The sequence below is a fragment of the Cervus elaphus genome, chromosome 17 (genome assembly GCF_910594005.1).
Source record: "Cervus elaphus chromosome 17, mCerEla1.1, whole genome shotgun sequence".
Lineage (NCBI taxonomy): Eukaryota > Metazoa > Chordata > Mammalia > Artiodactyla > Cervidae > Cervus > Cervus elaphus.
In genome coordinates, this window is record NC_057831.1 from 23,947,339 (window position 1) to 23,968,863 (window position 21,525).

Here is a 21,525-nt window from a genome sequence, read left to right on the forward strand (position 1 = left end):
AAAAAGGGACGTGGTTTGGGGCTTTAGATCCGGAAGGAGCATGTCTCATCACACTGCAAGCTAATCCTGGGATGTCTGCAAACTCCGCTCCGGGGCAGTTGGCCCAAGGCCCAGCGGGGCGTTCGAGGGCTCCGGCCTCGCAGTGCTCCCGAGGCTGGCCGGCTGGTAGCCGGGTGGCCTTTATCTCTGTCCCCCTTTGTCCTTTTTATCTCAGGCTCTCCAGGAGGCCCGGGGGCCCGCTCTGTCTATCGCTCCCACCCCCTCGGCTGCACCGCCACTTCAATGCCCGGCAGGTCGCGGGCTGCTGCTATTTCGAAGGCGCCGGAGGACCAGGTGCGCCCCGCGCCACCGCTGACCCGGACCGGCGCCGACGCCTGACCGGCGCCCTTGGGCACCGACGCGGCTGCGCCCGGCACGCCCCTGTGCGCTCCAGTCCGTTTTGGGCCCGTGAGGGGCAACCCCGGCCAGGATGGCCCCGGGTCGAGCGGTGGCTGGGCTCCTGCTGCTGGCGGCCGCTGGCCTCGGAGGGGAGGCGGACGGGCCCGGGCTCGCCTTCAGCGAGGATGTGCTGAGCGTGTTCGGCGCCAACCGGAGCCTGTCTGCGGCGCAGCTCGGGCGCCTGTTGGAGCGTCTGGGAGCCGCCCCCGAGGAGGGCGCCCCCGAGCTCGGACAGCTGCACTTCAACCAGGTACGGCCGGGTCGGGCCGCCCTTCCCGAAACGCCGGGGTGTCCGGAGACGTCCATTTGTACTTGAACGTTGATTAAAGGGGACAAGCGCAGGAGAAAGAACTTGGTTTTGTCTCTCATGTGTGAGGCGGGTCCTGTTTTTTTTTTTATTTATTGTATCTGACTTTCTAGCCGGGGTTAAAGGGCTGGCGGTGACGAGGGAGCCAGAAATTGCAGTTTTATGCCCGATGAGTTGAGCCGTCAGACGCTTGTGGTTATAAGATTTTATGCAAAAGTTGATGAAGTAGTTGAGTGCGGGAAGCACCTTGAGAGATGCGTTTGAGATAGGAATGGCGCACTTAAGTCTTCCTGGCGGAGATAGTGGTTCACAGGCACCCCCGTTAACAGCAGCTTGATGGGTAACGGCTGCTAGCAAGGTATAATGTAGTTCTGTCTTTCCCGTGTAAGTTATAGGAGGCACTTAGGGCTGAAGGGCTTACTGTATAGAGACCAGGAGGCCGAGGGGGCTCTGAGACCAAGATCACACATCCAACTGGTGATGGAACTGGGTTTAGAGCCATAGTTTTTGTTCATCTATCAGGTCAAAGGTTTGATTTTAATATTCATGCATTCATTCATTCAAACAAAAAGAAAAAAACCAAAACCCTATCTTAGTACAGATACACAGCATTAGTTAGGCGTTTGGTAATTCTTAAGATTTAAGGATCACCCTAAGTTACCTAGGCGCAATTAAGACCATACCCATCAGTAAAAAGGGTATTAGGGATTCTTCGTTATTTCCATAATAAATAGCCTATGATTATTTCTTAAAATTGTGAAATAAGCAAAATGTGCTTTTAGCATCCTCCCCAGAAATCCCCTCTCCTTTTTAAAACTCTGTTAACTCAGTGCTTTGATTCTTTTTCCCCCCCTTCTGCTGTGGTTCCAGTGACAACTGATGATGAATGGCAGTATTCAGTACTTTCCCTATTGTTTGTCACTTCTGGGTGATGTTAGTTTGTGTTACAAAAAGTTGTGTGGTCCAAAATGTTTGAGAATGTTAAAAAATGTTTGGAAATGTTATACTGTTACTCTACTCTTGGAAATCTAGTTTCCCAATGTATCTGGCCTTTGATTACAATTAGGGAAATTTTAATCAGATAGTGAAGTGAAAGTCGCTCAGTTGTGTCTTTGTGACCCCATGGATCATACAGTTCATGGAATTCTCCAGGCCAGAATACTGGAGTGGGTGGTGGTGGTGGTTTAGTTGCTAAGCCATGTCCGACTCTTGCAACCCTATGGACTGTAGCCCGCCAGGCTTCTCTGTCCATGGGATTCTCTAGGCAAGAATAAATACTGGACTGGGTAGCCCTTCCCTTCTCCAGGGGATCTTCCCAACCCAGGGATTGAATCCAGGTCTCCCACATTGCAGGCAGATTCTTTACCAGCTGAGCCACCAGGGAAGCCCCTTTAATCAGACAAATTCTTTGCTGATAACCTTATAGTTTGGCATTAATTTTGTTAGAAATATCTTACCTCAATTAAAACATGCAGTACATAAGAAGTATAAGATTCTGATGCCATGAGGTATCAGAGTGCGCGTCCTTTGATTTAGAAAGGTTTTATTGTCCTCTTATGCAAGTTCTTTAGTAAACTGTCTATCAGGTTCTTGCATGGCATTACATGCCAGAATGTAATGGCTAAGAAATGATACATTGGAAAAGCTGAAATGACTTCATATTATATTGATGTTTTAGAAAATAAGGCAAACAACTAACTTCATAAGTATTTTCCATCTAGTTGCAGACTCTTCAATCAAGGGAAACAGCTGAGCTGACTAAAGCATTTCTAGATAGGAGCAGGAGTGGTCCGTCATTTGCTTAGAAAGAAGCTTGGGGACTTGACTTGCAGCTGCATATCTGTGGCCTACACATTGTTTTGACTTAAATTATCTCCTTATCTTGCAATGTTTGGAGGTGCTGGTGAATTATAATGGGACAAAATACCCCTGAACCACACCTTGGCAGACAGTGGAAAATATACCTAAATAATTTAGGAAAGTTGCTTAAGTTTGTTAGCAATATGATTCCTAGTTTATGAGTAAGTAGGTACCTCAATAGGTAAATTATATCTATGTTGACACCTTGTTTTTCCTTCTTCTGTTTGCATATTTAACTACCCTCATTATGGCCTCTGTGGACATCAAAAAGAGATGAGGAAAAGCCCATAATTACTTTGGAAACAAAGGGAAGCCAAGGAAAATTTATCACTTGATCAGACCTAGCAAACATCTGTTTGATGTTTTAAAAAAGTTCTACTGATAACAACCATCATCAGTTAAATGATGTTGAATGAAATGCCATTCCAGAAGAATCTGTTAATTTGCTGGCGTTTACAGCTGCTCCAGCAGGAAACTATCCAATTTGGAGCAAAATTTAGGGCTGTTAATATCTCTATACCTTAAAGACGGTAACTTCAGTTTCCTCACCTGCAACAAAGTAGAATAATAATAAATGTGAAAAACATGATTCTCTGACTTTGAAGACAGTTGAAAAGATAGAATTTATTTCTTTGGGCCAGGGATTTATTGAATCTTATATGAGATCTATTTACAAATAACATTGTTTTTTTGGATGAGGGCTAAGACCAGTTTTTCCGCAGACTACTGTGCTAAAAATTTAGACAGTCTCGGAAGGTTTTCTAATATTTTTTCAGTATCCCTAAATACTATTAGGAGAAGGAAATGGCAACCCATTCCAGTGTTCTGCCTGGAAAATCCCATGGACGGAGGAACCTGGTAGGTCCATGGGGTCGTGAAGAGTCGGACACGACTGAGTGACTTAACTTTCCCTTTTCACTTCCATGAATTAGAGAAGGATATGGTAACCCCACTCCAGTATTTTTGCCTGGAGAATCCCAGGGACAGAGGAGCCTGGTGGGCTGCCGTCTATGGGGTTGCACAGAGTCGGACACGACTAAAGCGACTTAGCAGCGGTAGCAGCAAGTACTATTAAATTAGCTTGTTGCTTTGGGACATCAAAGTGACCTGAGTTCAAACTGGAGACAATAGAATAGTTGAGTTGACTGTTTTGCTTCTTATGGTTTCTGAGGGTACAAAGAGCAGGTAGAAGAAGTAGGCCAAACAAGTGAGAGGAAGGAGCTCTTTTATCTAAATGGGTCTCTGGGGCCCAAGACAAAGTGTAGGTCTGCTCTATCTGAGGGAGTTTCTAGAATACAAAGGGATTGCTTCTTGCCCGTTTGGCTAAGATCAAGTGTAGAATACAAAGGGAAGCCCCAACTGAGTAAATACCCTGGGTGATTAATTTAGGGGATTTAAGAATGGGCTCCTGGAGAAGGAAATGGCAACCCACTCCAGTATTCTTGCCTGGAGAATCCCACGGACTGAGGATCCTGGTAGGCTACAGTCCATGGGGTCGCAAAGAGTCGGACACGACTGAACGACTTCACTTCTTCACTTCACTTCAAGAATGGGCTCAGTGCCACCTTTTGTTTGTTCTGATAGTCCTTCCTTCTCATTCTCCAAGTGGTCTTTTCTCTTCATTTCTCCTTCAAAACCCCTCATTTCTAAATTATCACACTCAGCTGCAGGAAATGTTTCTATTTAAATCAGTCTCCTGGGGAGGGTTGGTGGGGGTGCTGGGGATGTGGGTGTGGGTGTGGCAGGTTGTCATGTGAGGCAGCCTTTGTTTCCCACCATCACTCAACCTTTGATTTTTGCTTATCTCTCCTAACTTCATTTTTTTCATTTGATAAAAATCTTGCAGCATAGCTCCTGCATCTTATTTTTTTCATTCACAGGTTGTTTTGAGACATCTTTCAATTCATATTCAGTCTTCATAAAGCAACACTTGGAGTATGCCTCTCTTCTTTGAGTTCTCCATGAATTCCCTTGGCTGGTGAAGTCTAAATCTGGAGTCTGGCATTTGAGGCTTTGCACATCAAGGGTAACCCTAAGATATCAACCTAACCTGCCCAGACCTAGCACTCACTACATTAAACTAGTCATTCTTCTGTGACTTCACCTTATATTTTTATTCAAGCACTTTTTACCTCATTATCTTCCTTGCACCCTTTCCTGTTCCCACATGTGTTGTCCTTCATTTCCTTGAATTACCCTCTCAAAATCTTACACTTTTAAAAGCCCAGCTACACTCTTCCATAAAATATTTCTAGGACTTCACAGCCACTGCTGATTTGCCAATTTCTCTTTTTTTGAATTCTTGAAATATTTTCATTATGCTGTGAGACTTAGCTTTTCATGTGTTTTAGAAATATTTTGAGTAATTACTATACTCTAATTAGAGTGGTCTTTTAAAAGTACAAACCTAACCATACTGCTCATTTTTTAAGAACAGTTAAATATCTTCAAGACAAACTTCAAACACTTTAAAGTGGCTTAAGACTTTTTATGGTCTATTTCCTGTGTATTTCCCAAGTCTTATCCTTTGCTACTACTCCAGTCTTCGTAGACTGCTGGTAGTTCCTGGTTCTGCATACACATCTGCTTCTGCTTTAGGTATCAGTTTACATAACTTCTTCCAAGAAGCCTTTCTTAGCCTGTTCAGGGATTTAGTAGAAGCCCTGTTAATAATTGGTGCCTCTGCAATCATAACATATATTGAAATTATAGTTTAATATGTAAATAATTTATATATATTTAAATTTTCTGTTCACATGGTTGAATGTCCTCGCCTCCTCCAATATGATTTTGAACAAATTAAAGGGAATGATCTGACTCATCTCTTCAGGGGCTAGTGTAATGCCTGGTACACAACACATATTCATTATATGTGTATGTATATATATATAATATATACATGTGTGTATATATATATATACACACACACACACTTCTTTTCTTTTAAGCCGAGTCAGACGGCTTGTGGGATCTTAGTTCCCTGACCAGGGATTGAACCTGGGCCCTCAGCAGTGAAAGCTCCATATCCTAAACACTGGACTGCCATGGAATTTCCCATTATATATATTTTTGAATGAATGAGTGAAGATTGCTTAATACGAGTAAGGCAATTTGAGCCCTCACATGACTTTACAGTTTCTAGGTAGATGTATGACATAATGCATGTATGACTACAGTGTATAATAGAATGATATATTTGATTAAAGAATTTTAAACAAAAGTGGAATGGGATCGGACTTGTGTTTTTAGAAAATTTTTCTGCATGAGAGTGTGGAATGTGTCAGAGTGGGTCGAGACAGGAACTAAGGAGGAAACTGCAGTGGTTTGTAGGAGCTGTAATGATTGCTTGAACCTGGAGAGGCCATCAGGAGGTAGCATAAAGGCTCTGCCTTCTCCTGGGAGAGCAGCCATGACTGAGCAGTAGGAAAAAAAAGTCCCAAAGTCAGGTAGTTTTTACTGCAGCCTTTTGTCTGTAGTGGTCATGTAACTATTATTAGACCTTTCCTTTCATTAATTTATGGCCTGAGGATGCCAGAGGAAGAGGCAGTGAGGTAACTGTTGGCTTATTTCAGTGGGGTCAGGCTAGTGGTCTGTAGCAAACACAGGAGTGTGTGTGTGTGGTTATTACATGCATATTGTATGCATAGCTTGTGGTATGGGAGCGGGTAACAGTGCATTAGATGAAGGATGTGCTGGGAAGCACTGATTGTAGATGGATGAGAGAAAGTATCTGTTGTTGCCCTCTTTTTTCCCCCCTGTTTTATGTTCTGAAAAATGGTGGGATCAGTGTCCTGGGAATGCCTTCCAGCCTGCCTGTTCAGGTGAAAAACTTGTCTGGAATGGCAGGATGGAAGGGTGTGGTTGTACTTACGTCTTTGGGGCCTTTTCCTTCAAGACAATGGACTTATTCTGATTTATTATATCGTTCTATTTAACTTGACTGTGTACAGTGTGATCATTGTTTCCAAAAGGTTTTGAAGAAATGAGAGACACTCATAGCTCACTTGACCATGATGTCAAGCGCTTAGTTTGCTCCCTTGCCAGGGATGATGGTAATCCATGTGAGAAAATATCCTTCATTCTTTCCATATCTAACTCCCAAATTTGCATCTTCACCCACTACTCTAGGAGTCACATAGACCCTTGTGTACATAACATAAATAATTATATCTAAGGATTTATTGTTTTTTTCTTTTTCTGTATGACATACTCTTAACCAATTTATTTGTATTAACACATTTCAAAATCACAGCAATCCTGTGATAACAATACCATTGTTAACTTTACACAGGAGAAATATGTGGTTCCGAGAGATTATGTAACTCAACAAAAATCAAACAGTAAGTGGTAGAACCTCAGACAATCCTAAATCCTGTCGACTAAAAAAGATGCATAACTTGAGAGCTGCGAGTTAAGTTTTATTTGGGGCAGAGTGAGGACTGCGACTGAGGAGACAGCATCTCAGTTAGTTCTGAGACACTGCTTCCAAGAGGCAGTGTGGGAAGGTCAATATATAATATTTTGGTGAAGGGGGAGTTCAATGCAATTAAGCACTTGTTTGACAAAAGGTTTTCTGCTAGTTATTAGGAGCTGATGTCATCATGAAGGGATTTAGTACTTTTCTAGATATGAGGAGATGCAAAGATTGGCTTATGAAATCAGTTCCTGAGAATATCTGACTATCAAAAGACCTGTTCCACCGGAGTGCCTGGAGCACAGAGAGCCTCACTCCACCCGGAACTCCCTCACGGGGTGTTGAAGGTTCAATCTCTGCAGATGCAGGTGGCAAATGCCCTTGGTGTTCAGCCGCTGGCAATGCTCTTGGCAAGTGCCAATTTGTAGTTGACAATACTACAATGGATTTTTTGAATTTTACTTTAGAAAATCATACTGTCTCTAGCCCGGGCAACTGTTACTTCAGATTTTGATCTAACCATCAGTTACTTATCTACTTACATTGCTTGGTCACCTTAAGGGCAAAGAAATTATAATGATGATGATGGATCCTTGTCCTCAGAGAGCTTTTGATCTAGGAAGTAGGTGGCAACTTGTGGGAAATATGTAAGGCAAAACTGCAGTAGTTAAATAATCACTGAAAGAAATATTACCAGACATGTCATAAGACTGTGTGTGATTAATTGCCAAATGAACACTTTTGGTAGCATGCTGTATTAGTTGAAAAGAGTGAGGGAGCCTTTTGGGAAACACCTCGTGAAGGAGTTACTAGTCAGTCAGTTCTCTTGTTTTTGGAGAATTTGGCTTGTTTGGTTTGGCTTTTAAAATACTTACTTGATGAACATCTGCTAGAACCAAATGTCTGTGCTGTTAATCACAAGATGGATTTGCCAGTGGGTTCCATGAATTCTCTAATAGAAGGAAAATTTATTTTATTTCTCTCTTATATGTTGAATTTTTCTTGGAGAAAATATTTTGGCAATAACAGTTCTCCTAATTCTGAGTTTCAGAGTTTTCCTGGAGAACAGCATATTAATCAACTTCTTTCTTCTGTGGATAGATTGTGGGTATGGGAGAAATACCCATGTCTAGTGTTAAATTTTTCAGTCTTGTTCTCACTTTTACTCTAAAATTCTACCAATGAATTTACTCTCTCTTCTGGCAGTTTAGAGTATACGTCCTTCTTTTTAAAAAGAAATTGTGCTATATTCTCTCTGGCAGATAGTTCTTTTTTATACATATTAATTAATCATCTTTTTTATTTTTTTAATTGATGTACAATACTATATGTTACTGGTGTACAATATAGTGATTCACAGCTTTTAAAAATTATACTTCATTTATAGTTACAAAATATTGGTTATGTTCCGTACATTGTACAATATATCCTTGTAACTTATACATTGTAGTCTGCTCCTCTTAATCCTGCAAGTCCTCCTTTTTCATGCCTGTGAAGCAGCTGCATTGCTGACTGCACAATACTGGAGAAAGAGGATTGTGCATCGGTGCTAGGGAATGAGTTGAAGCAATGAGGACAGAGCAGAGTATTTTAACAGAATTCCTAACTCTTGGACTCTCGTTGCCGCTGAGGTGAGAGTTTGAACTCTTAACACAATTATGAAGAGAGGGTGTAGTAAACTTTCCTTTTAATTGAGGTAGATCTTCATTTCTCTTTAGAGATGTTCAAAGTGGAGTAGCTGGGTGGGAGATTTTGAGTTTTCGTGCTTTCCATGGTTCACACCATATTTCTGTTTCTTGAGGATGTCCACCTTGGCAGATGTTGAGGGGCAAAGTCTTCATCTTCCCATCATAGAAACCCATTGCTTTTCAACTATGACTGCAGCTTAAGAATTTTTTCTTTACATTCAGTAGACATTTGAATCCTCGAGGTTTTATTTCTTTTGCTGGTAGTAGGGGCTTGGGGAAGAAGACTCTTGAAAGAGTCCCTTGGACAGCAAGGAGATCAAACCAGTCAATACTAAAGGAAATCAACCCTGAATATTCATTGGAAGGACTGATGCTGAAGCTGAAACTCCAATACTTTGGCCACCTGATGCAAAGAGCAGACTCACTGGAAAAGACCCTGCTGCTGGAAAAGATTGAGGGCAGGAGAAGGGGATGACAGTGGATGAGATGATTGGATGGCATCACCGACTCAATGGATATGAATTTGAGCAAACTCCAAGAGGTTGTGAAGAACAGGAAAGGCTGGCATGCTGCAATCCATGGGGTCGCAAAGAGTCAGACACGAGTAACCAGCTGAACGACAACAACCAATGGACTTGGGGGAGAAAATAGGAATATAAATAGGCATGGGAAATAGGCCTGAAGTTGAGAGGGATTGACATTTCTCAGGGAGAAGCAAAGCAACCTGCAGTGAGGGTTAGTCTAATGCGGTTGGTAATAAAGAGTTTGCCAGTTACTTGGATTCAGAGTGGCATTTCCACAAGGGACTGTCCACATTACTAAGTGCACACAGTTAATGTTAGGATCATTTGCAATGCAATTTGTTAAAAAAAAGATTGTTACTAAACTCTGGACAACCTAAGGAACTTGTAGGCTTCAGAGAGTGTTCCCATTTCCAGTTCCAGGTGATGGTGGATTCTTGTTCGTAATTGAATACTGAAACTAATTTATTCTCCAACTGTTCCCAGTGTCTCTCTCAGGAGCCAAATGGGTTTGCCGAGTCTTGAGATTTATTTTATAAAGAAATGAAACTATCACTGAATTACCTTTGTGATGATGGAATTTTGGAACATAGAAAATCTTCAGAATGGAGCCTTGTTTAATTTGGTTTCCATATCCTTCCAAAGATCCTCTGTTGTTTTTCTTGGCCTGAAGTTTAAGGAGAACAAAAACAAAAATCTGTGAATTCTAGATCAAAGGTGTTAACCTGAAAAGTAGTAGTATGCCTTCCAACTCCAAATATTTAGTACCTTACTTTATTTATACTTAACTGAATAGAGTAAAAAACTCAGGCGAGCCTTGATAAGTCCTCTAAGGCTTTATTTCTGTGAACCTAGTTCAAAAATAATACACTTCTCATCGATACATTCAGTGGGTTTCTTAGCTCTCTAACTATAGAAGAGAATACAACAAAATGGTTAACAATTTAGTCTTGGTAGTTAAACCAGACCTGGGCTGAAATTCTAATTCTGTCACTTATTAGCTGGGGAATCACAGCCAAGTGACTTAACCTCCTTAATCCTTAGTTTTCACATCTGTGAACTGAAAGAATGAAACTTATCATAGGGTAGTTGTGAACTAAGATATATGAACAATAATAATAATAATTACTGAGCACTCATTATATTTTAGGCATTTCTATAATTAGTGTATTACGTTTAGTAAATCAAACAAAGACGCTGTTTTTTCCTGTATTACTTCAAATAGCAAATAAAAAGACAATGATGTAAAATACTTAGCCTGGCTCAAATTATGTGCTCAATGTATAGTTATTTTCATTGTAATACTATGTTAGTTGATATGGCTTTGCAAGAGCTTAACTATCCTTAACAAAATTGTCTTTCACTGGAGGCCGGCGCACCTTAGGGTCAGTCAACTTAGAAGAAAGCACTGCTATAAAAAGAGGGCAGGGATTAATGAAATAAAAAGTTCAGTGAGAACTACATCAGTCCAGTGAATTTGGTGTTAGTTTCCATGGTGATTCTCCTCTTGAGAAAGACTTTACTATTTGCCTCTTCTTCCTTTTCATCAAACAGTAGTAATAAACTCCTGAAAATGTAAACATTAGAGACTAATGAAATAATTTGAGTATTTCAATAGACATTGAAATTGTAAACATTCCCTCTTTTCTAGAGGGCTTCAGAGGCTTTATTTAGGGGTTTTATAATTTTTTATGTTTGTAATTTTTGTTTTATAATTTTTGTCCAAAGTTTGCATCAATACTGAAATGTGAATGATTGGAAGTCCACATCATACTTGTAGAAATGGATGTAATTGTGGTTTTAAGTTCAAGACCTCCGTATGGGTTAGGCAAGCCAGAAGAATCCAGGTTCTCCAGATTCAGTTGACCTTTTCAATTGGAAGTAGATAAGAGAACAGGAGCCACTGTGGTCTCACAGTGATATGTGAGGGACATTTCTCTTCAGGAACAGGGAAAGAGAAGTTAGCCCAAACTTCAGAGGAGAGGTAAAATTAGGAGGTCGATTCTGAGTTGAGTCACACATCCTGCTGTAAATGACTATTGAACATATATGCTAGAAAATACACGGACCCTTTTATTAAGGAAGGCACCCTATTGATGATATCAGGTACTTGAGTTTGAGTATCAAATCATGATGCTCTACAGTTTTCTTTAGGAACAGGGATCTCAGAATTCAGGTATATCCTTTGGTTACTTTTCTTACACATATTAATGAGAAAGTCTAAACACTGGATTAGAAAGTCTCTAATCTTGGGATGAATGCCGTTTAAGTAAATGTTCAGTTAGGACCTTCACTCTAGCAGAGGAAGCAAGTCCTGGTAGTAGTGGTAGTTAACACTTATGCAGCACTTACCATGTGCCAGGCATTATATCTTCTTAGGTACTGTCCCAATAAGCCTCTTAATCTCACCGGGTAAGTACTCTAGGTATTCCATAAAGAAACCCAGTCTGGCTGAGACCTCCCTCAGCCTCATAGCCCAGAAATGGCAGAGTGAGGATTCCACTCCGGAGTGACTTGACTTCACAACCTATGCTCTCTCCACTGTTGCTTCTCACATGAAGAATATAATCCTGGTTTGTTTTCCAAAAATCTTAGTGCCTCGTATATTATCCAAGTGCCTAGGTGTCAAGGTAGAACTGATGCCGGTTTCTTGAAGCCCCTGGAAACAGTACAATTATTTTTTTTTTCAGTAAAGCAAGAAAAAAATGATTATTATTGTTTTTCCCTGCTGAACTGCTTGCAGGAATCAGGTCTAGTGTTAAAACATGATTGTTAATTCCTTCACAAGCTATTTTTCAACCTGACAATATTATTTCGTGATCATTGACATTTGATATTCCAAGTAGTATTGTCAGAGAATTAGAACATAGCAGTTTCCCCCAAAACTGAGGCACAAATAAGTCATCTGGCAGCAATCACCATGTGCCCAGATTTGTCTGGGAAAACAGAGGTACCAATTTTGAATCCTCAGTTCTTCTGCATTGTTCTGGTTTTAGGCAGGTGTTTCTTTAGTGTGGCTCTTATGCTATAAATCCCCTGAATATCCCATGGTCTTCATGCTTTAGTTGCTATATATAACTTGGGCAGTGGTAATATATTAAGCCTATTCTATTTTCTTACCTTCCAGACACTCCTCAGCACATTGTAGTCTGGCTGTTTCCCCAACACTTGCTTAAAATTGCTCTAAAGGATGTCACCCAGAATGTCTTACTGCTAAATACAGTGGGAGAGTCTCAGGCTTTACCTGTATTAATTTTGATGACATTGAACACTTCCTCCTTGAAACCCACACTCTCCTTGCCCGCAGCTGTCCCTGCCTTGGTTTGAATTTCTTACCTCTTTGGCTGTTTCTTTTCAATTTGTGTCTTTTGCCCATCCTTTAAATATTGATGTTCCTGAGGGCTCTGTCTCAAGCCCTCTTCCTTTTGATTTTGCACACTCTCTGTGCAACCTCAGTCACTCCTCTGGCTGCAGTTGTCACCTCTCTGTGGATGCTTTCTGCATAGGTTGGCTTGGTCCACATTTCTCTCTTGATGTTCAGCTTGCACAACCTCTTGCCAATTGATGTCTAACTCTCTCCCCTCCCCAACTCAGCAGGTCTAAACCTGTCCCAAATGGAACTCATCAACTCCATCCTTTCTCCACCCACACCTTCTGGTAATCCTATTTGTCAGTCTCCGTGATCAGCATCACCCTCCACTCCATTGACTACGATGAAAAACTGGATGTTATTTTTGACTCCTGTCTCTTCCTACTTCCCATGTCAAATGCACATAAATTCTGTCACATTAACTTAAACATTGCTTATTTAATATCTGTAAATTCCAGTGTTCTCTTTTGTGTAAGGAGAAGAGTTTTACCTGCTTTATGGGATTGTTGTGAGATTAAATTAGATATTGTATCTCGCATTGTGTTTGTGCCTGGCAGGCTGCTGCCCACTGCGTTCCGTGCTGCCCCATGTCCTATCTTTCACATTGCTGCCAGATTTATATCTCAAATATGCAAATCGGATCATTTCACCATCCTCAGATGGCTTATGATTACTGTAAGAATAAATCTAAACTCCTTGCCTGGTATTTAAGGCCCTATAGTACCTACACTTACCTCCTGTATGTCTCCAACCTTATTTCTTCTTTTTTCTTCACATCTCATCTTAGATGTTGTTTGCTTCAGGAAGACTTGGACAGTCCTGTTACTTTAGGGGAGGTTAGTTATTCTGTCTCCTCATAAATGAATCTACCCTAACACTTAGCAGGCCATACTGTAATTACTTAATATTATTTTAAAAAATCTGAACCTGTACTAGTCTCTGAGATCTGTTGTGAGGCTAGGGACTGGATTTATCTCAGTCATTTCTTTTTTTTAAAGATTTTTTTTTTTTGATGTGGACCAATTTTAAAGTCTTTATTGAATTCATTGCAATACTGCTTCTTTTTTATGTCTTTTTTTTTTTTTTTGGCTGCAAGGCATGTGGGGTCTTAGCTCCTCCCAGAGACTGACCCTGCACTCCCTGCATTGGAAGGTGAGATCTTAACCATTCACCTGCCAGGGAAGTCCTTCAGTCACTTTCTGTATTCCTGTAATTAGCATCAGTTCAGTTCAGTTCAGTCACTCAGTCGTGTCCAACTCTTTGCAACCCCATGAACTGTAACACGCCAGGCTTCCCTGTCCATCACCAACTCCCAGAGCTTGCTCAAACTCATGTCCATCTAGTTGGTGATGCCATCCAACCATCTCATCCTCTGTCGTCCCCTTCTCCTCCCGCCTTCGGTCTTTCCCAGCATCGGGGTCTTTTCTAGTGAGTCAATTCTTTGCATCAGGTGGACAAAGTACTGGAGCTTCAGCTTCAGCATCAGTCCTTCCAGTGAATATTCAGGACTGATTTTCTTTAGGATGGACTGGTTTGATCTTCTTGCATGCCAAGGGACTCTCAAGAGTCTTCTCCAACACCATAGTTCAAAAGCATCAATTCTTTGACGCTCAGCTTTCTTTATACTCCAACTCTCACATCCATACATGACTACTGGAAAAACCATAGCCTTGACTAGATGGAGCTTTGTTGGCAAAGTAATGTCTCTGCTTTTTAATATGCTGTCTAGGTTGGTCATAACTTTTCTTCCAAGGAACAAGCGTCTTATAATTTCATGGCTGCAGTCACCATCTGCAGTGATTTTGGAGCCCAAGAAAATGCAGTCCATCACTGTTTCCATTGTTTCCTCATCCATTTGCCATGAAGTGATGGGACTGGATGCCATGATTTTAGTTTTTGAATGTTGAGTTTTAAGCCAGCTTTTTCACTCTCTTTCACTTTCATCAAGAGACTCTTCAGTTCCTCTTCACTTTCTGCTATATGGGTGGTGTCATCTGCGTATATGAGGTTATTGATACCTAACCTAGTTACTAGCATAGGCTAGTAACTAGCATAGTGTCTAGCATATAGTTGGTATTCAGGTAATATTTATTAAATGAATGAATAACTTCAGCTTTTTACAATAAATTTTCTGCCAATATAGCTTTTAAAATTATTTCAGTCAACCTGGATGTCTCATCTAGTTAAACATAAACCAGCAATCCATTTATTTGATGCAGACAAATTAATAAAAAATAGAAAAGAAATTATGTTAGAATTCACCCATGTATCATATCAGTAGAAGGAAATAATAAAGGCTTTATTCCTTCCAATTTTTGAAATTTCTAGAGTTTTTTGGTCATAATTTAGACTGAGATTTTCTCCATAGCCCAGAGCTGTAAGTTTTAGGACAACTTGCAGACACTGGTGGCAATATTAGTTTATTTGTGGTTATCAAGTCCCTACTGAGATGATGCTGGGAAAGTTTCAAAGAATGAGCAAAGCAACATGACTAGAAAAATTTGAGTCTTCAGAATTCCTGGTAAATGTCTCAGGTTATCACTTTGTATTTCTCAGAATTAATATTCAGACACTATATATTAATCTCTGATCTTTCATTCACATCCCTTTCCTTAATCTATCATGTCAGTGATTGTTATAAGTTGAGTGTCTTCTGTGTCTGAAGCTTTGCTAGAAGTTGAGGAAGATAAGAAATAGCACATCCTTCCTCTCTAGATGTTCATGATCTTATTAAAGAGATACTCATTTTCATGAACAGATGGTAATAGGAGGAAGCACACAATAAGTACTAAATATGTAAATTCTATGAGTGGCGGAGTCTGGAGAGCATAGATATATTAAGCAGAGGCAATGGGGGCCAAACGTAGGACAGATGGAAGCTGGATACTTTGAGAGGAAGTATCTCAGAATTCTAAGGAGGGATCTTAGGGCAGGCAAAGTCACAGTGAAAGTAAAACATATATTAGAACTGCTTGGTTAAAATAGAGAGTTTAAGTATGCTTTTGCGGGAGGGCAGGGCAAGGAAGGAAGGTTGGAGACAGATAATTCTTCAGTGTTAGGTGTTTAGCCTCTTGGCAGAAGGAAAAGTGTTTGTTTGTTTTTGGTGTGTATGAAGGAGCTTAGTTTGAGCAGAAGAGTGATAATGCCAACATTTCAGTAGAGATAGTCTTGTGTGTGGGAGAGGGGTAAAGATAAACAGGATAAGAGACTGATGGAATAAGATTGGTTAGAAATTCCCAACTTGTCAGTTAAGTGGCATGTAAGTGCCTGTCTGTTGTTCTTATGCCCAAGACCAAAACTTTTGATCTCAGGATCCTTTGTGCTCTTAAAAATTCATGAAGACACCAATATACTAAAGTATGTGTGATTTATAGCTATTGATATTTACCATCATAGAAATTAATGTTAAGAAAAATTAAATATTTATTTAATATATCAAGATTGCTGGGAGAAATATCAATAACCTCAGATATGCTGATGACACCATCCTTATGGCAGGAAGTGAAAGAGAACTAAAGAACCTCTTGATGAAAGTGAAAGAGGAGAGTGAAAAAGTTGGCTTAAAGCTCAACATTCAGAAAACGAAGATCATGGCATCTGGTCCCATCACTTCATGGCAAATAGATGGGGAAACAGTGGAAATAGTGGCTGACTTCATTTTTTGGGGCTCCAAAATCACTGCAGATGGTGACTGCCACCATGAAATTAAAAGACGCTTACTCCTTGGAAGGAAAGTTATGACCAACCTAGATAGCATATTATTAAAAAGCAGAGACATTACTTTGCCAACAAAGCTCCATCTAGTCAAGGCTATGGTTTTTCCATATGTATGGACGTGAGAGTTGGACTATAAAGAAACCTGAGTGCCAAAGAATTGATGCTTTTGAACTGTGGTGTTGGAGAAGACTCTTGAGAGTCCCTTGGCATGCAAGAAGATCAAACCATTCCATCCTAAAGGAAATCAGTCCTGAATATTCATTGGAAGGACTGATGCTGAAGCCGAAACTCCAATACTTTGTCTACCTGATGCAAAGAATTGACTCACTAGAAAAGACCCCGATGCTGGGAAAGATTGAAAGTGGGAAGAGAAGGGGAAGACAGAGGATGAGACGGTTGGATGGCATCACTGACTCAGTGGACATGAGTTTGAGTGACCTCTGGGAGTTGGTAATGGACAGGGGGGCATGGGGTCGCAAAGAGTCGCACACGACTGAATGACTGAACTGAACTGAACTGAAAAGATGTTTTGTTCTTAACAACAAGCAGGAGGCCTAGGGAACTAACTCCTTGCCCCTGGAGGCAGGTCAGGATCAGGAAGTCAAGAATCCAGGTTATTTGTCCTCTGACACTACCCTGGGCTTCTAGGTGAGAGAACCTTGAGAAACTGCATGGAGAGTGGGGCATGGCTGAGAAACTTGTCGGTAGCTGTGGTCAAGTCAGAAAATTTTGTAAACCTCTTTTAAAGAGTGTATCAAAGCTTTTAAAATTTCTTTTTTTTTTTTAGTAAAAATTAAAAAAAGAAAAAAAGAAAAATAAATCAACATGTCTTAATTGTATTTGTAGGAACCTGGAAAAAGATTAAAAAACCCCAATGATTTGACTTTATTTTCCTCATTGAATTTGGAATACGTGCATGTTGTCTAAAATGTTGGCAAACATGTGACCTGTGACGTTGCTCAGTCGTGTCCGACTCTTTGCGACCCCGTGTACCGTAGCCCACCAGGCTCCTCAGTCCATGGAATCCTCCAGGCAAGAATACTGGAGTGGGTTGCCATTTCCTTCTCCAGGGGATCTTCCCAACCCAGGGATCGAACCCGGGTCCCCCGCACACCAGGCAGATGCTTTACCCTCTGAGCCACAGGGAAGCCCAAGAGAAGCAGAAAGGAAAAAACAAAAAAAATCGCCCATAATTTCAGCATTTTGAGGCACGTATCTCTGGATTTTATTTAACTTGGTTTATAGCAGTGGTATTACTATTATTATTATTTTTTTGCAGTGGTATCATTTTACACACATTGTTTTGTAGTAATCTGTTTTTTCCCCTTAAAGTGAAAAGTGAAAGTGTTAGTTGCTCAATCATGTCCGACTCTCTGTGACCCCATGGACTGTAACCTCCCAGGCTCCTCTGTCCATGCGGTTCTCCAGGCAAGAATCCTGGAGTGGACTGTCATTTCCTTCTCCAGGGGATCTTCCCCAGGGACTGAACCTGCATTGAAACTTCCCCAGGGTCTCCTGCATTGAAGGCAGATTCTCTACTGTCTCTTTCTCCTTTAAATAATATATCCAGGAAAGGGTCTTTTTGTCTTCTCTTAAGGAAGAGCTTTGAGCGTGCTGGTGAGCATGCACACACGTGTGTGTGTGTGTACATATGTTTTACATCATGGGAGGGGAGTGTTGCAGTACCATAGTGGCTTCAGTAAGAAAAGCTACAGGGAAAATAGAAGACCAAATCTTGGGGAAACAGAGTCGGGATCACTGGAGTAGCCACTTCTTACACCTTAGAAGATCATTCTTCTAGGATGTTCTCTCCTCACACTTTAGAAAACTCTTTTATCATGGTGAAATAATCATGACTAAACTTTAAAGAGGAAATTAAGAGGGGGAAAAAGTTCAAGAGAAGATTGGCAGAGGGTGACCGAGCACATACACACGTTGTGCAATATCAAGGCGGCTTGGAAGTGGTGTGGAGTTCCTTGTAACTGCAGTTCCATTGCTGCGTCATAAACAAACCTGGAAGTGATGCCTACAGTTACTCCCACTTTTGGCTTCCACTACCAGCATGGAGCGTTTGAATCACCAGTTCCCAGCTGTTGTGCGCTCACCCTTGAAGGGGAAAGTTAATTGAAGAGTTCACTGTTTTCAAGGTCAGAAATGGCCTCCCAATTGTTCAACTCAAATCACCTTTTTAAACTTTAAATATTTAAATTGTCCTCTTGGCATCTTTGGCCAGTTGCCATAATATTCGATACATTCTTGTGTGTACTTCATCTTCTATACTTCTTTTCCTTTTTTTATAATTTTGTTTAAGTAACTACTGTGAAAAACCAGTTTGGCAGTTGGTTTTGAAAACTGCTGTGAAGACAGGTGAGGGGTTAATTCATTCATTTACTACATTCATTCAACAAGTATTTGCTGATCTTTGCTGTGTATCAGCCACACGGTATTAATATTGTTAGTAATAGCAGTGGTTAATCCAACACTAAGATAGATATGTGCTCAAGGATTCCAGAGGTTTCTTTCCCATTAAATATTTATTTTAGATCTTCATCTTTTTCTCTTCCTGATACATTCCTAACAGTCTGAGACCAGTGTTCCTGGTCTTGCCGTCTTATGTTTATACGATGGTAGCTTAGGTGGCTGAATCAATAAGCTGGCTTCTCTGCTTGAACTGTAAGAATACTGGGTTTAAAGCAGTGACAGGGAAGCAAAGCAAAGAATACCCACTTCTGGATGTCCTCGGTTTGATGACCCTGTGGCAGGGGTATGCCGTGGCTGCGTCAGCAGCTGTGGGCCTATGGTGGAGGGTGCTGTGCCAGCTCGGGGCTCTCTGCCTCTTCAATGTGGCTGTTGCACCTTGCCCAGCCACACTGGGTGTTCGGGTGATGAGCTTCTTGGAGGCTGATGGACAATAAGGAAGGCTTATTGGAAGGGCAAAAGTCATGCCCCTCTTCCATTTCCCTCTTAATTCTCATCATGGTAAGAAAACTTGACTGATGTTTGAATTTGGCTGATGTTTATTTTTGAGGTCTGTCTTTGGATAGGATGCTAAATATGGTCTAAGAGTAATTTAGCTTGATGATTCAAGTCACTGTAAGTCACATTTAGACACTATTTATAAGTGTATAAATACATTCCTTGATGGGTCTAAATAGTTCTTTCTTTCATTGTTTGTGTCCTTCTTCTCAGTGTTCAGCCCACCTAAACATAGGAGACACAGGAAGGCGTTGGCTTGAATTTTAAGTTGTTTCATCTTGGACAATTTACCTTTCTAAGAGATGATTTCTGTATCCCAGATTTCTCTTAAAATCTACACTAGCATGGTAGTTGACGTGGGGATTAAAATAGATTATACATTTATCTTAAGCATATAGCTTTTATATACTGGCCAGAATTCCTATAGTAACTATTATTTATAAAATTCATTTGTCAAGTAATCACATAGTTTCTTGCATTACTGATGCTGTAGCCACGCATTCTGGGAAACAAACTCACTCAGAAGGACAATGCAGATAGCAGAGTGCAGATTATTACACCAGCAGGCCCAAGGCAGTGTCTCCTCTTAGCCAAGGACCGTGACCAGTTTTTCTGAAAACCTTATATACCCTAAGTGTACGTGCCCAAACCCACCTCCTCAAATTCCCTGAAACTAGTCTGAACAAAGGGAAAGAAAGATGCAATCAAAGTTAACCCGTGATTCATATGCCTTAAGCCTAGGTAGTTAACAGTGGACAATCATCAATAGGCCTGTGGTCATACCCCAATAAGTATAATATAATTTATGATTCTATTTGGTTACACAGATAATTAGGGTGTTCTTTTAGGCAACAGAGTCTAGGTATGAGCCCTGGGGCTCTTCCATCCGGGGGGTCTGGTTTTCCAGTTGGTATGTCGTTTCCATAGATCCTGGGCATAGAGCTCAAAGTCCACAGTCCAGCCCAAGATGGAGTCCTGCTTTCGAGATGGAGCCTGTTCTGTCTGTTTCATCCTTCATTCCCCACTCCTGATGCTCTTAACTCATAGTATGAGCATCGTTCATAGGGATATATTGCACCCTGACTCTCCGACCTCCAATTTGGGAGAACGACATCAACCTTTGGGTTACAAAGTTCATAACACATTATAAAATAAAGGGTCCACAAAGCAGATCATGGAAACTATAACAGTGGTCAATATAGTTTTCCACCAAACACCCTTCACCCAGGATAGGACTGAAGTTCAAAAAGGAAGATCATCATCAGACATAACTTTTACCTGACCTTTCATGTCATCTAGGGTGGCTAATATATAGCCAGATAAGTCAGGAATATATACACAACATTCCACTTTAATTATAGCACAGGTCCCTCTTTGTACTGAAACTATGGTTAGTCTCAAGATGATACCAGCAAGTCCTTGTAGCAGCAGTTGATTGTAGAGCTTCATCCCTTTTTCTTCTTTAAGATGATCTTGGTTTTACGGGGATCAGTGGGGTCCCTTTGCACAGTCCACTCAGCGTCCTCTAGGTCTGCGTGGAATGCCCTCTTCACCCTCGTGTGGTGGATCCAGGGGGTGACACCTGCAACTTTAACTGCAGTAGGGATGGTTAGAACAACAGTATATGGACCCTTCCAATGTGGGGCCAAGGAGTCGTGTTTCCAGCCCTTGACCACACCTGATCCCTGGGCACAAATTCATGAATCTGTTCCCCAAGGGGGAACGGCACCCTTTCTTGTACAAACTTAGTTAACTGATTTATTACCTTTCCCGGTTGTTCCATCTGCTGTGAAATCTCATCTCCCCTTACCTGAGGCAAATTTGTTGACACCTGTTTTATTATGGGAGGGGGCCTCCCATACACAATTTTGTCCGGAGAAGAGCCATGGGACCGTGGGTCATCCTGAGTCTGAGCAGAGCCGTCGGAAACGAATCCACCCAGGAGCAGTCAGTCTCTTAGATCCACCTGGAGAGTCTCTTCATGTGTCCGGTTGGTTCCTTCCACCATCCCAGAACTCTGGGGCCCATATGCTTATCTAATTTCCACTTGATGTTTAAAGTTTTGCTTACTTGTTATACTAAATCAGCTACGAAAGCCGGGCTATGATCCGATTCAATGCTGGTAGGAAATCCAAATCTGGGAACTATCTCCCTAAGCAGGCACCAGGCTACTTCGGATGCTCTTTCAGTCCAGGTAGGAAAAGCTTCTACCCATCCTGAGAACATACATACTA

The 21,525-nt window shown here is 41.1% G+C and overlaps 1 protein-coding gene across 3 annotated transcripts in view; it reads left to right on the forward strand.

Annotated features, from left to right (window-relative positions):
• SLC39A8 (solute carrier family 39 member 8) overlaps positions 1–21,525 on the forward strand; it is a 78,866-nt gene that overhangs the window by 814 nt on the left and 56,527 nt on the right. For all 3 annotated transcript variants that reach the window (XM_043871382.1, XM_043871380.1, XM_043871381.1), the window contains exon 2: positions 215–688. In XM_043871382.1, the coding sequence (XP_043727317.1) occupies positions 470–688 (219 nt within the window). In that variant the 5' untranslated portion in view covers positions 215–469. The remainder of the gene's footprint in view (positions 1–214; positions 689–21,525) is intronic.